At 45.0% G+C, this 16,227-nt stretch overlaps 1 protein-coding gene across 1 annotated transcript in view; it reads left to right on the forward strand.

The window, feature by feature from the left end:
- The window catches only part of SLC7A5 (solute carrier family 7 member 5), a 55,788-nt gene that overhangs the window by 10,577 nt on the left and 28,984 nt on the right, over positions 1–16,227 (forward strand). The window contains exon 2 of the mRNA XM_065416376.1: positions 13,383–13,508. Within this exon, the coding sequence (XP_065272448.1) occupies positions 13,383–13,508 (126 nt within the window). The remainder of the gene's footprint in view (positions 1–13,382; positions 13,509–16,227) is intronic.

The raw sequence follows: 16,227 nt of genomic DNA on the forward strand, positions 1-16,227 counted from the left end.
CATAACAGACCTGAAATATGCAGATGACACAGTTGTAGTCACATCCTCACCATTTCATCAGTGCCCTGTGCATATGTTTACGGAAGAAGCAAGTAAACTTGGTCCACAAGTCAACTGGAAGAAGACCCAACTGGTGAAATCGGCTGATGGACCTCTACCTCCACCCCTTGTAATCGATGGACAAGAAGTTGAATTTGTCAACATATTGGAGTGTTTTGGTTCCATTGTCACCAAGGAGGGAGGTTGCCTTGCTGATGGAAGAACTTCACGGCCTTCTACACACTGGAGAGAAGTCATGTCTTCTGACCTCGCTCGCCTCAGCCTTTATATAGAGCAGGCTTCAACGTTAGCAGGTGACCGGACTCTCCGGAAGCGGGTGATCCGATGTGTAAGCTCTGTGCTCCACGAAAGGGAGAATTAATGAGCGGATGACTTTCTTGTGCTGGTGGCTTTTCTTCTATTCTTTCTCTGTTGGCCTGGTGACTGTTAGTCATTTGCATCCTTCCTTCTCACCTGCAATTCAGATGCACCTACTCCCGCTTACTTTCCCCACCACCCCGGGTGAGAATAGATGCCCAGGGTTGTACATGCTGGTAGAAACAGCCCTTGGAGCTGCACTTTGGACTTTGGCAAATAGATTATACTACTTTTTATACTATTATACTATTTTTTTCTCCCTAACTCGTAAATAGCACGTGTGTGGGAATTATTTATCCTTCTTTTATAAAACAACATTGCCCTTGGGTTTCTGATATTGCAGAGAAATGTTGCCTTTTTTATTTTATTTTATTTTATTTATTTATTTATTTAAAGAAAAGCTGCATTTCTGTTTCATTTAAATGTCTTGTCCCTTCCCCCCTCCACCTCAGTTTTGTGTCTAAATTAAAAATTTGAATCTTTCTGGTTTTAGGATGTACGTCTCTTGCCATTGCATTGATTATGATGTCACAAATCTGGTCCTGTGAATTCACAGCAGGAGGAGCAACTGGGTGAGAGAGAGGCTGGTTTTAAACATTAGTATGTTTAACAAGGAGGGAGAATGGTAAAGAACAACCAATGATCCAATTCTGATACTAGTGGATCATCTCTGAACTGAAGTATCTGAAAGTTGCCCTTTCCAGTGTACAAGTCTCTCAGTATTTGTCAATAATTTCCCTGGGTTACCCCTGTTTGAATCTCCAGGAATCCATTTCTATTTAAACGTAAGTCTGTTGGGACTCTGTTTCCATGGAAGCCATGTCAGTGCCATCTAGGGTGTAAAAACAGAGAACAAATTCCCTTTATTTATAATTAAAGGAGGGGGTAAGAAAAATTAAACAGCGTGAAGCCCACCTTTGATAGAATCACTTAACAGGGATTTTTTTACAACATGCACCAATGCCCCACTGGCTGTAGTGAATCATAGACTAGAATCATAGACTATCAGGGTTGGAAGGGACCTCAGGAGGTCATCTAGTCCAACCCCCTGCTCAAAGCAGGACCAGTCCCCAGACAGATTTTTGCCCCAGATCCCTAAATGGCCCCCTCAAGGATTGAACTCACAACCCTGGGTTTAGCAGGCCAATCCTCAAACCACTGAGCTATCCCTCCCCCCCATGTGCATGCAGAGCTGACCAGGTGAAAGAATAGATCTGTTAAATGACAACACTGTCTTGACCTCAAACTAAAACTACAGGGCAACAGACTGCTCTCCAGGAAACGAATCCAATTGAGGACTTACTAGTGTCCATGTCCATGGGTTTGATTTAGAGAGCAGGTTTCCCAATGTTTACAAAAAATAATGATCTGTATGAAACCATCTCCATTTGGCACTTTCACCTCACCCTAGGTTTGCCCTGCATGCCTGTGATTCCAATCTGGCTAGGTTCCCTCTGTGAATTTAAAGTGCTATTGTCTGGGCAGCAACATAAGGAGCAGTCAGCATTTTACCAGGGAGCATGCTTTCCCTTTTCCTGTTGCCCTCTTTAGCTAGCTCCAGGGATTCAACCCTCCTATCACATCTACTACCTCCCCCTGCAAGACTTAGCTTTGCTGAAGGCACACTTTCTCATCTGTGACTAAGCAAGAGTCTTTGTTCCTGATTGGGAAAGTGGGATGTCTCGATCTCTATCTGCGTGAGTTCTGGTCAAAGGTGCTGACTTGCCTGCCCCAGAGACTGAATTTCTCTGTCTAAAGAAGGGTAAGAGGACACTCATTGCCAACTCTCTCACATAAGAATGGACACATTGGATCAGACCAATGGTCCATCTAGCCCAGAATCCTGTCTTCTGACAGTTGCCAGTGCCAGGTGCTTCAGAGGGAATGAACAGAACAAGGAAATTATCGAGTGATCCATCCCCGTCGTCCAGTCCAGTCACTCCGATAAAAGATATTACCTCACTCACCTTGTCTCTCCAATCCCAGCTTCTGACACCCAGGAGTTCAGGGACCACCAGACTGTGAGGTTCCATTCCTGAGCATCCCGGCTAATAGCCATTGATGGACCTATCCTGCATGAACTTATCTAATTCTTTTTTGAATCCACATATATGTTTGGCCTTTATGACATCATCTGGCAACAAGTTCAATTGACTGTGCATTGTGTGAAGAAGTACTTCCTTTTGTTTGTTATAAACCTGCTGCCTATTTATTTTATTGGGTAACTCCTGGTTCTTGTGTAATGTGAAGGGATAAATAACGTTTCCCTATTCACTTTCTGCACATCATCTATTGCTTCTTAATTATCTCTGTTCTAAGCTGAACAGTCCTAATCTTTTTAATCTCTCCTTGTACACAAGCTGTTCCATACCCCTAATTATTTTTGTTGCCCTTCTCTTACCTTTTCCAATTCTAACTCATCTTTTTTGAGATGAGGTGACCAGAACTACACATGGTATTCAAGATGTGAGCATACCATGGATTTATATAGTGGCATTATGATATATTCTATTATCTATTCTAATGGTTCCTAATATTGTTAGCTAATTTAGAACCCATCATTTTGTATGTATAGCTGGGATTATTTTTTCCAATGTGCATTACTTTGCATCTCATCTGGACATTTTGTTATCCAGTCGTCTAGTTATGTAATTCTTCACAGTCAGCTCTCGACTTAACACTCTTGAGTATTTTTTTATCATCTGTAAACTTTGCCACCTCACTGTTTCCAGATGACTTGTGAATATGTTGGCAGCACAGGTCCTACTATAGATCCTTGGGGGACCGCACTATTTACCTCTTTCCATTGTGAAAACTGACCATTCCTACCCTTTGTCCCCCTATCTTTTTATCAGTTACTGATTCATGAGAGGACCTTCCCTCTTATCCCATCACTGCGTAGTTTGCTTAAGAGTCTTTGGTGTGGGACCTTATCAAAGGCTTTCTGAAAGTCCAAGTACACAGCATTGACTGTATCATCCTTGTCCACATGTTTGTTGACACCCTCAATGAATTCTAATAGATTGGTGAGGCATGATTTCCCTTTACAAAAGCTATGTTGACTCTTCCAAACATTGTGTTGATCTATATGTCTGATAAATCTGTTCTTTACTGTAGTTTCAGCCAGTTTGCTTGGTACTGAAGTTAGGCTTACCCCCCTATAACTGCCAAGATCATCTCTGGAGCCTTTTTAAAAAATCAGCATTACATTAGTTACCCTTCAGTCACCTGGTACAGCATAGGTATGTCTTCTACTTTCCTATCCTGAGCTAGCTTGCAGATCTCTGCTCTTTCTTTATTCACGTTCCTTCTTACGACCCACTGTGATGGGGTATACTGGGCCTGAAGGGGTTAGAAGACAGTACTGGGTCCAGGTACCTCCAGCTTGCTGTGACTGGAGGAGTGGGTTAAAAGAAGTTTGGAAGCCCAGGCAAAGTGTAGAGGACAGGCTGCAGCAGAGAGGTATCCTTCTCCAGGAAGCTGGACAGATGGTTGACCCTGAGGGGTCCACAGGGCAGATAAGGCCCACAGGCAGTGCCTTCTCCACCCACTACCACCTCTGAGAACTCCCAGATCCCTGGGCTGGGACACAGGAAAGGGAGGGCCCGGGTTTCCCTACCATAGCTCCTTAAGGGCCTAGACCCAGATGTGGTTGGAAAGCTGAAGATCCCCAGCTTAAGGTCAGGAACATGTACTTTTACCGTCCCAACAGAGGGGTACGGGGCTGGAGGTTGGGTGTGCTCCCAGCCCTCCAAGCTCCTAAGAGCACCCCCCTGCCAAGAAATTCTATCACCTTGCTGTGTGCTAGCCCTTGACTAATCTCATATTGGGGTTACCCCTGTCCTTCAACTCCTGCTCTCCCCATTCTTTCCCCACTGTCTGCTTTCATCGCTAGTCTTGTCTCCTCTTACACCAACCCCTTGTCATGCTCCTACCACTAGCAGCTTAGTGTTAGACCCTACAAACAATTTGGTTGTGCAGTGCTGAAGGTGCTACCAGAAACAGACATTGGAGACTAGCAGGGGTTACATTACTGTATAGCCACACTATTCGTATCTGAGGTCAGAGAGTAGCTGCTCTTGTGTCTACTAGAGGGCTCAGCGAGGTGATGCATCATGTCGCCACAGGGAATAAACTTCATGTGGTGGGTCGCTATGTGCCTAGGCCTGAGATGAACCCTGCAGAGGACAGTAGGTTGTTCTACCTTCAGCGAATGGTTCTGCAACTGAGTGCTCTGTGGTTTTAAACCACTGCATGCTCTGTGTTTAACAGGGTAAAGTACTCCCTTGTTTGTCCCAAATGGAGTGGGGTAACGTAACCTCCCTTTCCATGTAGCATCTGTTTTCCTTCTGGCTTACAACATGGCACTTTCCAGGCTGTGTTCTCTCTTTTAAGTGTCAGGTCCCATTTCATTCTCGGGCCGTGTCCTGTTGTCCGCTTCATTCTTCATCGCCTGGTTGTCGGTGAGTTCAGCTTGTCTTATCTCTCCTACATATTTTGGAACGTTGGGTGCATCATCCCTTCCAGTAAAGCGGCTTTGGCCTCAATCAGCACTTCAGTAACCGGAGGAACAGCCTACACTGTAGGATGGGGCTGTCTAAACAGGTTGGAACTGCTCCAGGAGCAATTGTAACAAAGGATGGATATAGGCACCTGATGAGAGTGACCAAGTGTGGCTTTCCAATTAACGCTCAGCACTTAAAGCACATTTCAAACGTGCAGCCTTGCAACACCTCTGTGTGGTGTTCCAGATGAGGGAGCTAAGGTAGAGAGGCTGTGATTTGCCTGAGATTCACCCCCACATAAACCCAAAGTTGGCCCTTTCCTCCCCAAGGAGACAGTATGGTACCCCTGCCTGACCTGACAGATGTGTACATCTTGCTCCCGTGGTCCTGGGCAGGTGAGGGGAACGGGACAGGATGTTACTTTCAGTAGCTCTAAAATGGGAATATTTGGCTACCTCTCGTGGACGGGCAGGATTCATTCAGTTTACGTCTTCAAAGCAATGTATGGTTCCTGAGCAGTGTAAATGCAGGGCGTCTCGGCAATCACCGCAGTCCAGAAACTGAGACTCGTACAGCTAATGAAGTGTGAGGAGGAAAGAAGTAGCTGATGGGGGGAGGAGGGGAGCTTCCTTCCTATAGCTCCATACTGGGATATGTATATAGTAAAACAGCTGCATCTCTGTCACCTAGACAGTCATTATCTCCTGAGTTCAGCAGTGTCTGATGCACCCAGTGTCTAGTTTCTGTAAACTGTACTAGTCAGAGCAGGCCGGTGAGAATCAGGGCTTTCTTCTCCTGCTCTCAGCTCTCCCATTGACTCACTGTGTAACTATGTCACATCTATTTTACATGCAGTTACAATATTTACATACTGGCCCAGGGTTTGGAGATTTCATTCACGTGTAAATAGCATTGATTTCCTGACATGAAAGGTGGCTATTAGTGCTCTATACTTCATGTGCACATATTTAGCAAACCCCATTCCCTTACAGCATCTGTTCTGTGCATTGCATGTAATCAGATCTGATTTCCCCCCCTCCCCCCTTTCCTATGAACAGGGCTAGTATAACAGCCAAAGAGGGCTCTTGGTTTGCTGCTTGCTTGTTAGTGGTGGTGGTGTTGTTTTTTCTCTAACACTGTTCCCTTGTGGTTGTCCTTACTGCTCTGGATTTCTGGTCTCTGGCCCAGATCCCTACTTCCCTGGAATTCACTCTGAATTTTCTTGGGTGTGACTCCTCCACTCTCGTGCACTTCCAAGTTGTTGTGTGGCACTGTAGCTGCCGTGCCTTTGGGTCATGGTGTTTCTGATGCAATTGTCCTCGTTTGCCTGCAAACCAGTGTAAGTTATGTCATGTTTGCTTTGGGCAGAGCCATACCTCTTCAGGTTAAACGGCCGGATTCTCTGCTCTACAAACATCCAGAGCATGTGTACACGTGGGCTCTCCTGTGCTGACTGAGCATGGTAATACTCTTTACGCCCTTTTTGAAGGGATTTATTCATGGTGCTGTCAGCTGGTGATCCTGTTTTTAAAAAAACAAACAAAAAACCCTTTGGAATCTGTTTAAAGGAATTTGTTAATAAAAAATAGTTCTCAGTGGGGTCAGCTCTAAGTGCTTGTGGGCCCCATACTGTGGTATTGCAGACATGAATGAATTTGTCCTCAGTCCCTCATGTGAGGTAAGAAAGTATTATCCCCAGTGTACAGCTCAATAACTGAGGCACAGATTAAGTGACTTGCCCAAGTTCATGCCAGGAGATGAGCAGAACTGGGAATGTAACCCATAGCCCCTGACTCCGAATCTAATGCCTTAATCACAAGAACGCCCTGTCTCTCCTTGGGCTCTTGCTCTCCAGTTCTTTGTGGAATCTGCTGCCCTTAAAATCTCTTGAGGGGACTATGCAGGAACCTCATGTTAAGGGCTGAAGAGGCACACGGATCCTTGTGAGCAGACCCTCCTCTTGGGATTTTACAATAAAATGTTTTCAAATTTGCTTTGTCTCCTCTCTTGAGATGAGTGCAGCTTCTTGTTACCCCAGTTTTGTAAAGCTCTTGCAGAGAAACATGACTGATCAGCTCACTGTGTATGTTCAACATGGGCTGAAATTCCCCTTCTCAGAATGATGACATCTGCTTTGCACCCGTTCAGATTAAAGCAGTGGCCAGCTAGGACTCTGTTTAATGGAGGGGCAACCACCATTCCCCTAGCTTCAGAGAGAGTGATTAGCTTAAGACTTGCTGAAGGGACTAAAGGGAATGGAAGTTTCCCTAGGTAAATGTCTTCCACTCAAACCCTGCTTCTAATGCATAGTGTCTCAGATCAAAGGAATAAACCTTTAGGCATTAAAGAATCCTGTCCCTTTCCACTTGAGATCTCTTAAGAAATGGAACATCACTGAAATTTGTCCTCAAGACTCAGTGAAACGTCCCCAGGTGCTCTTCTCTCTAGTAGCATGTCTATACTGCAGAAAAAACACCACAGTAGTGAGTCTCAGAGCCCCCAGGTCAACTGACTTGCAGGGCTTGTGCTACGGGGCTAGAAGTAGCAACGTGGACATGTCGGCCTGAGGTCTATGATGTATCCATCTCTCTAGTAGATGAGACAATATTACTTTAGTGCTTTGAATAGCACTTCTAACATTGAAAGCACTTTACATACATTAACTTTGCAGCATCCCTGTGCGGTAGGCAAGTGTTATTCCTCTTTCACAGATGGGGAAACGGAGGCATAAAGAAGTCATGACTTGCACCAGCCCATAAAATGTGTGAGCCTGGTGTCGAATGTAGGATTTCTCAGCCCTGTGAACTGATGCAAGTCATTTCTCTATTCATGCCCAATATCACAGGGTGGTGTTTAAGGTGAATTTAAAAAATGGGATGAAAAAATACTTCCACAACATTTTACATTTAAAACCACGTGAAGGGTTTTTAGGTAGCCCCTTCCAGTGCCTCTAGCACAACCTTGCTGGTTCGGATGCAACCAGAGGTGCAGAAGGGCCAGAAAGAGGCCAGCGTTTAGCGTGCAGGCCGAAGGGAATGTCGCAAAGGAAACGAAATGGCTAAATGAAGAGTAAATGGATGTTAACACTCCAAGGGCCCGTCAACACTAGGGGAGAAAGGGTGTTCTTACAAGTGTTAACTCATGTTTTCAAATCCACATGTAAACAGGGTTAGTTGTTGTATTTTAACACATTTGCTAGCTGAGGTGAATGCTAGGTTCTCCCCAGAATTCACTACCGAGTTGTGTTTAATAATAATAATATAATAATATAAGGAGATATACCTATCTCATAGAGCTGGAAGGGACCCCGAAAGGTCATTGAGTCCAGCCCCCTGCCTTCACTAGCAGGACCAATTTTTGCCCCAGATCCCTAAGTGGCCCCCTCAAGGATTGAACTCACACCCCTGGGTTTTAAAAGGTGGAAGCTATTGTGTGTTAATTATCATGTTTAAACACACCTTTTCCCCTAGTGTAGACATACCCTAAGGTTGCCTTACCTACCCAGGCAGGGAGCTATTTTATATAACAGCTAACTTAACAGTGCCCCTTCTAAGAAAATACTTTGATGTAGATGCTGTGTGTTCACTTGTTACACAATGATAGGAGCTCTATCTCTGAGCCATGCTCCTGCTGAGCGTTGATAGGGTTGCCTGCTTCTTTTCCTACTGAATAACCTCAAAGTCAGACCACTTGGTCGTGTTGGAATGAGGCACGGAGATAGGACATATCTCCCTTGAACAATATGTAGCAAAGGAGCCATGTTCTATGGATTTTAATTGCTGGGGGTGGGAGGGAGAGAAGGGTTTTTTTCAGTTTGCTACAGCACCTTCAGTTCCCAATCCTATGTTCTCTCCTATACATTAAAGCAGGTCAGCCAAAGCACAGCCTGTGTAGCATGCAATGCAGAACTACATCCACACTGAAAGGAACCACTTGGGGAGACTTTAGGTCCTGCACAGAGCAGCTCTGGGTCAGGATGGAGTGTTTGTGTCATAAACCCCCAACATTCAAACTCATGAGTTGCATCCCCCCAAAACCGCCAGATTGGCTTAAAAATTATGATCTATACATATACAAACATTTTGGGTTCTTTTAGTTTTGAGCCTGTAGGCTACATTGGGTCACACTTTCATGCTTTTCTCTACAACCGTGAGGGCCAGAATTCTTTGTTTAAATGAAAGCTGAAATTCTCACAATTTCACATGACTCCAGAAACAGGAGCTTTAAAAGAAACCCCTCTAATTGTCAAGAGAGTTGCCACAACGAGCATTTCATTTTAGGACCTGTTGTCTTTTGTAGGTTCTCAGGCCAGGAGGGACCATTGTGATAATCTAGTCTGACCTCCTGCATAACACAGGTCAGAGAGCTGCCCCGGAATAATTCCTAGAGCAGAGCTTTTAGAAACACATCCAGTCTTGATTTAAAATGGCCAGTGATGGCGAATCCACCGTGGCCTTTGGTAGAAAGTTGCACAGTGGTGGGTGTGATCTGCTCTGTTTTATACAAATTTGGTTCAACCTTCAAGCTCCTGCCAAGCTTCTGTTGCAGTCCTTGGGCGGGCAGAGTTTGGGCATTAGAACAACCGGTGTCCTTGCCATGCTGTGTGCTACAGTGAGCTTTTCATGCTGTTTGAATGAATGATGCAATCGTGGTTCCGTCTTGCTTGGGTGTGCTGCATCACCAGGAAATCCACTCACTGTGATGATTCATTCAAACTCTAAGAGCAACACTAACCATTTATATCAAATCCACACATGCATAGTGTGTCCCTGCACCCTCAGATGTACAGGAAACCTTAGTCCGGTACTGGACGGGCCTAGGCAAGCACACCTACGTTCACCCAGCACCACAGGCGATATTCTCAGCTCTGGAAGCATGGTAGTCATGTAACTCCCTGAACTTGCCTTCCACTGGGTATATCTTCTGAACATGATGTTCGCAGGAAGCGTAAGGCAACAGCTTTATCAGATGTTTAGACCCCATCAAATGCAAGTCAGGAACTAACAAATTAGAACATTTAAAAGCAAAAATATTAAGTGTGTGTGTGTGTGTTTTCCCCTTCCTCCTCCACCCCACTTAGATTATCAGCTTTTCCTCTCTTTTATTGCCTTATAGGGCGGCTGTGAGGCTTACTTAACTGTTGGAGGCCTTTGGCTGTAAGTCCATAGGTGGAGGGAAATTACTGCTAGCTGGCATATGGAATATTAACTACAGTTTGGAGGTTTCACTGGTGTGATTCTGCGAGTTTGGGGTACATCAATCCTGAGGTTCAGGTTTTCAGCATTCAGATTCTGGATGGCATGCCCCATTTCACAGTCTGTTACTGCCTGCACAAATGTGTCCAGCAATTTGTGCAATCTCAGCAGTTTCCACACGTTTCCTAAACTTTCTGCTCAGCTCTCCCTGGGGTGGCTGTTTCAAATGACCAGAGGAGAAAAACCAGCTTTTTAATCACTTCAGTGTTCAGGCTGGAAGTCCATGGGTGACTATACTATTCAGGATCTCAGCCCCTATTCCCCACCCCCCACCCTCCCCCACCAAAAAAGAAAAGGAAATGAATCCTCCACCGATATTTGAAAATGGAAAACCCCCTCCAACGCATGCCAGCATCACACCCAGGCTCTGTCTGCTCTACCTGGACTGTAAACTCTGACCTATTATGGATAGAAGGCTCAGTAAGGCTCTTCGCAGCACTGCACAAAGCAGCTGTTTGGAGAAGGGATCATCTTTTCTTAATATCTGCAATGTTGATATTCGCATATTGGGGCCCAGCTCCCTTCTTGGGGTGCCTAGGCACTACTGTGATACAGTGACAAAGCAGTTCAGCTGCTGGTAGTGCTGGATAGGACCTTGCCACTCAGTGCTCTTGGACTCCAGCTCCTGTGGACTTCTCTGGCCGGGCTGAGTGCAGGGAGCTGAGAGGGGTCACTGACTAGCTTGGGGGGAAGTGGGCAGAATACTTACTTAAGAGAATAATCACATCTTTCTTTAAAAGCTCTGCGGAAAGTACCACCTGGCTGGGGGTTTCCCATCTGCAAATCAACTCTCCCCGCCTCTGAAACGGAACCCGTTGCTGCACCCCATCGGTGGGTGGGTGGAAGGAGAAGAGCTGATTGGGAAGATGTCGAGTTGGAGGGGTAGGATGCCCTTAGCCCTCCCAGCCGCTTGGGGAACGCTTTGTGTGTGGTCGGCTGTGTTGCCTTGATTCCATCGGAACAAAGTGGAAAGAGATACAAATGTGACCGTCTCATCCCTGCCTGCCGATAGCAGAATATAATAATTCTCCTTGGTGGTGTGACTGCAGGGCTCTGCGCTGTCCACCCTATCTGTGCACAGACACGTTAACTCCTTCCAGCCCAATCAGCTGGGCATGCTTGATACCACGCTGCCCCTCCCCTCCTTTCCACAGGGGAAACCAGTGAGTTCAGTCCGGGCCAGGACTGTCACATGGTGCCGACAGCCACTCCTGTTTGTTGTCTCTCTTTTTCTTTCTGATCAGACTGCCGGGGAAGCTGGTGTCTGTGAATCTGTAGCCCATTCTAACTCTCTTCTGCCCCCTGCCTTCAAAATCACACCAGTCCTGCCCACAGCACGAAAGGTGTACCTGTTACGTGAATAAATGACCTGTATGCTACATATCTTGGGGAAGTGTTGCTGCATTTGGCCGAGGATCCTGTTGAGTCCGGGTTGTGCTGACAGTAGTTTGATAGGGGATGGGGGTTGTTTTGTGATTTGTAGGCAGATGCCTGTTGCAAAAAGTAAACCGGTGACAGCCATGCATTGGAATGTACAGTAGCCTGGGGTCTAGTCTGACCCATCCTGGAACATATACCACCCCACTTGGCTGCCTTTCTCCTCTGTTGTCTTTTAGAAAACTCATCTGGCTTCTGAAGACTAAAAATATACATCGCAGCCCACATGCGAGAAGATCAGAACTAACCCGTGTGCAAAATCATGGCTCAAGAAAAACATCAACAAGATCAGACACCCCATAGACAACTCAGTGACTGCCTGGATCCAGGCCTGCAGCCAGCAGCAGGGATCTGGGTGCTGTACTGGATCCAAGCTCTGGGGCAAGCATAGGGTGTCTGTGCATTGGAGAGAGGTGATGTGCTTAGATTTGGGTTCAAACAGAGGAGAGTTCTATAGAACAGGCTGTGGGCTGCTGCCCACTATACGGCATACCATTAACCCTGGTTTCACCTGGCGCTACTTGCCCATCTCCCCAGCAGGGGAGGGGAGCTGGACAAGGAGAGTGACCACAGGGTGAAAACTGTGTACTCTTCTGATCACTTACTATCTTAAAAGGAAATAAAAGGTTTTGTTAGTGAGCAGCTTTCACATTAAAGGTGGCAAAATGCCTTGTGCTTTTATATGGAGGCAGTGTGATCTAGTGGACAGCGTGCTGGTCTGGAAGTCAGGAGACCTGATTTCTAGTCCCAGCTCTGCCTCTGACCTGCAGTGTCACTTTGCACAAGTTGCTTTTCCTTTCCCTCCCACTCTGTATTTGTCCTGTTTACTGAGACTTTAAACACCTCAGGACAAGGACTTTCTCTTCTGGTGGCTTCACACAGTGTCTAGCACAGTGTGTCCTCAATTTCAATTGGGTGCTGTTGTAATGCAGGTAGTATATCAACGCTAGAAATAGCTCCTGGAGTCTGTATTTCCATGGTGATTATATGTAAGCTGGCTTGACCATAGAAGTAATAGGGTTGGTTTAGGAGGTATTGAAGCCATGTACTTTACTGTTAGTACAATTTTTATGATGTGTCACTATACCCATGTAAGGTTTCAGAGTAGCAGCCGTGTTAGTCTGTATCCGCAAAAATAACAGGAGTACTTGTGGCACCTTAGAGACTAACAAATTTATTAGAGCATAAGCTTTCGTGGGCTACAACCCACTTCTTCGGATGCATGTCCCTGCTCCAGAGAGTTGTAATCTGTAGAGACCGCCTTCTTGAAGACAAGAAATAGGGAGGGGGAGGGATTCGTCCCAAGACAATTATATCTTAAATATTTATTTTTAGTCCCTAACCCGTGTTAGCTAAAATATGGGAAACCTTTGACTATATGGAATAATATACCCCAGGGAGTATGTAGACCCAGTGTCCGATAAGTATTCTCAGGGGCTAGAGATCTCTGACTTTGTGGATAATATGGAGGGATTATACTACATTAAATAACATAGGGTTACTACTGAATATAATATACTCTAATAATAATATAGAGATTTTCTACCAAGTCTTTAGAAAGCAAAAGAGTCCTAAGATGGATGCAATTGTGAGCTCTGTTCTTTTTCTTTCTTTCTTCCTTTCTTTCTTTCTTTCTTTCTTTAAGCAATTTGTGTTTACTAAATTTTAACAGAAAGCAAAGGCCGGTGAGAGGTCCCAGGGTATGTTTTGTGTTCTAAAGACTCATTGCAGTGGAAACTGATTTGTCTCTCCTTATCTCTGTCTTTAGTGTTTCTCACAGCGGTGAATTGTTACAGCGTGAAAGCCGCCACCCGCGTCCAGGATGCGTTTGCAGCGGCGAAACTGCTGGCTCTTGCTTTGATCATCATCCTTGGTTTTGTGCAGCTTGGGAAGGGTGAGTATGTCTCCTATTTTTGCTGAGGGAGAGAGTGCAAGGCTGGTGGCTAGAGTGGAGGACTGGGAGTTCGGACTCCTGGGTTCTCCTAGCCCTGCCATTTATTTCTTGTGCGACCTTGGTGGGTTTTTTTTTTTTTTTTAATGTCACTAGATGTAAACAGTAAAGCACCTAAAGCTCTTTTTTGAGACAAGTTCCATACTATGTTGCAACTTTAACTGAATTCCTTCCACTATCTTTAAAAACAAACACATCAACTCCAAACTAGTACACATACTAAGCAGTGATCCCTTCACATCCGGGTTTATAAATGGTAAGGATAGGTTATTTCCTCCTTTCCATCCTTCTCAATATGACTGAATTAGTTTTCTTGCCAAATAATTGATAGTGGAGCTGCTTATGCTCTCACCTGGGGAAAGATCAGGGATTGAGTCTCTACCAGTTGTGGAAGGAAATTTTTGTCCTGTCGTTACATCATGAAATCACAGTCACCATAGTGTCTCAACACAACACATCCTGATGACTCAATTTAGCCTTTTTGTGATGCTAAAAATAAATTCAGGATTTTTTTCATTGTCCTGAGGGTCAGGCTTATAGGCTGCAAGGCTGTCTTGCAAATTTCAGGATGTATCTAGGCAGTACAGTAATAAAAATAAATTAATAGTAATAGCAATATCATAATCCAGTCTAATTCCCCTTCCCCTCTGCCTCTCAGGGTATTGTAGCAATTGGCTACACAGCTTTCAGAATGTGCTTATATCCTCTCACCTCCAGAATATATCTATTTGTGTTTTTAAAAATCATAGTAGACCAAAGTGACCTTCAGATGGGTCCAGAAATATTAATTATTCTAGAGAATCTGTCCCCAGAAAAAATTGTACAAAGTTGTATTCAGAAGCTATCATAAATGCATTGCAAGAGTCTGTTCTCTTCCTGTGTGCTTGAGTGACGTTTCCAGCAGTCCCTTTATAAAGGCGGGTGAGCATGTGATGGGGTGTGTATGGGTTTGTCTATGGATAAGCTGCCATATTTTACATCTATAATGGGATTGCTGGAATTTATGTTAATGGTACACAAAGTATTCCACCATGCAAGGTATCTTCCACTTAATTCAGCCATTGGTTAATTTGGTTCCCTGTTTAATTTGATCAAAATCTAAGGGCCCAAATAACATTTATTAAATAACAGGGTGTCCATCTTCTTATCTTGATCTCTTTAGCCTGATGTTATTGGGTAACCTGATCACTAAATGCACAAAGTTGTCTTTTAATGAAAAGGGAAGACTGTAATTCTGAATGAAATCAGAGAGCCCAGGAGAGAGTCTCCATGATAAAAGATTGGTACATCTAAAGGTGCCTAATATTTCTATAAGCCCTGACATATTAGACAGTGTGAGAGGGACCCTAGTGATCATGTGGATAATTGACCCACTGCTCAATGCAAGTGATAAGAAGAGACTTTATTAGAATAAGATGAATAGAAAATCCCGGTTAATTTACAACTCGTATGCAAAATGGGCACTCCTGTCTGGGCAGGGACCTGCTGTAGATCATTGTTGCACCAAATGCCAACTTTCTGTCACCAAGACTTTTAAAAATATATATTCAAATATTTAAAACCACCCCAGAGTTTGTGTGGAGTCTGCTATCGCCCAGATACAGGTTTAGCTCATGAGAGAACAGAAATTCCCTTAAACGGGCTATATAACTCTCTCAGTTTCAGGTTAACCGCACCTTTGAACCCCTTCTTGCCTTGTGCAAGGACATCCACTTAAGGTTTCAGGCTCCCAGTCGTCACCTCACTTGGGCAGAGACATCTCTCTCTCCCTCCAGACCGGGAGTTTAGGCTTGCAGTCCCTTTACATCTCACTGTGATCTCCCCATCAGGGTCCAGCACCTGTGGGTACCCTTTCTCCAGGGCTTACAGCAGTGTACATCACTTACCAACCAGCCTCCACAAAGCAAAATACATTTATTTGTAAGGTAAAAGCGTTACAGAGAAGACATACAAAAAACAATCAATGTTCCTGCACGCATGCTAAAAGCTCACCAGGTGTCACCCATCAATCTTATAGAGTCCTAGTAGGCTAAAGTCTTTTAAACCCTTCCGCCAGGGTTGGTGCCCCCACCCCCGTTGGACAGATGGTCCTGTCCGTTTGCTGAGTCAGAAAGAAGGCCCTGAGTCAGTTTAAAGTCAGCCTTTTTATGCCAAAAGCCCTTAGGTTGTCTGTTGGTCTCTGGAAAATCCAGTTTGAACCTGCATAGGCAAGCCTTCAGGGAGCGGTACCTCTCTGGGGGTGTTTACAACCCGAGTGATTTGCCTTAATTGCCTTCCACTCTGTTTAGTTCTTGGCAGAGGCTGTGGTCCCCCCCCGCCCCTCCTATACAATCCCTGGCCCACAGTGATACATAAACCATTCCTAAACGTAATACAATATGATCCCCAGAGATAGTGCATGGGTTGCAATATCTGTCCCAATGGTGACCTGAGCACACCACTCCTCTAGCAGCTAGGACACAGTGTTTCCAACAGGATCATGTTCATTCATCAAGAACTAATCAAAGCCCTTATCTTTGTTGGCTGTCGGTCACACACTGCACATAGCAGTGGTAAATGTGAACTGCAGGCTTTGTGCTGAGACCTAAACTGCCCCAGCTGTCTATTGACAATCGTCCACCAGTCTGTATTCAGCACCCATGAGGTAGGCGGGACAGAAATG

The sequence above is a fragment of the Emys orbicularis genome, chromosome 14 (genome assembly GCF_028017835.1).
Source record: "Emys orbicularis isolate rEmyOrb1 chromosome 14, rEmyOrb1.hap1, whole genome shotgun sequence".
Classification (NCBI taxonomy): domain Eukaryota; kingdom Metazoa; phylum Chordata; order Testudines; family Emydidae; genus Emys; species Emys orbicularis.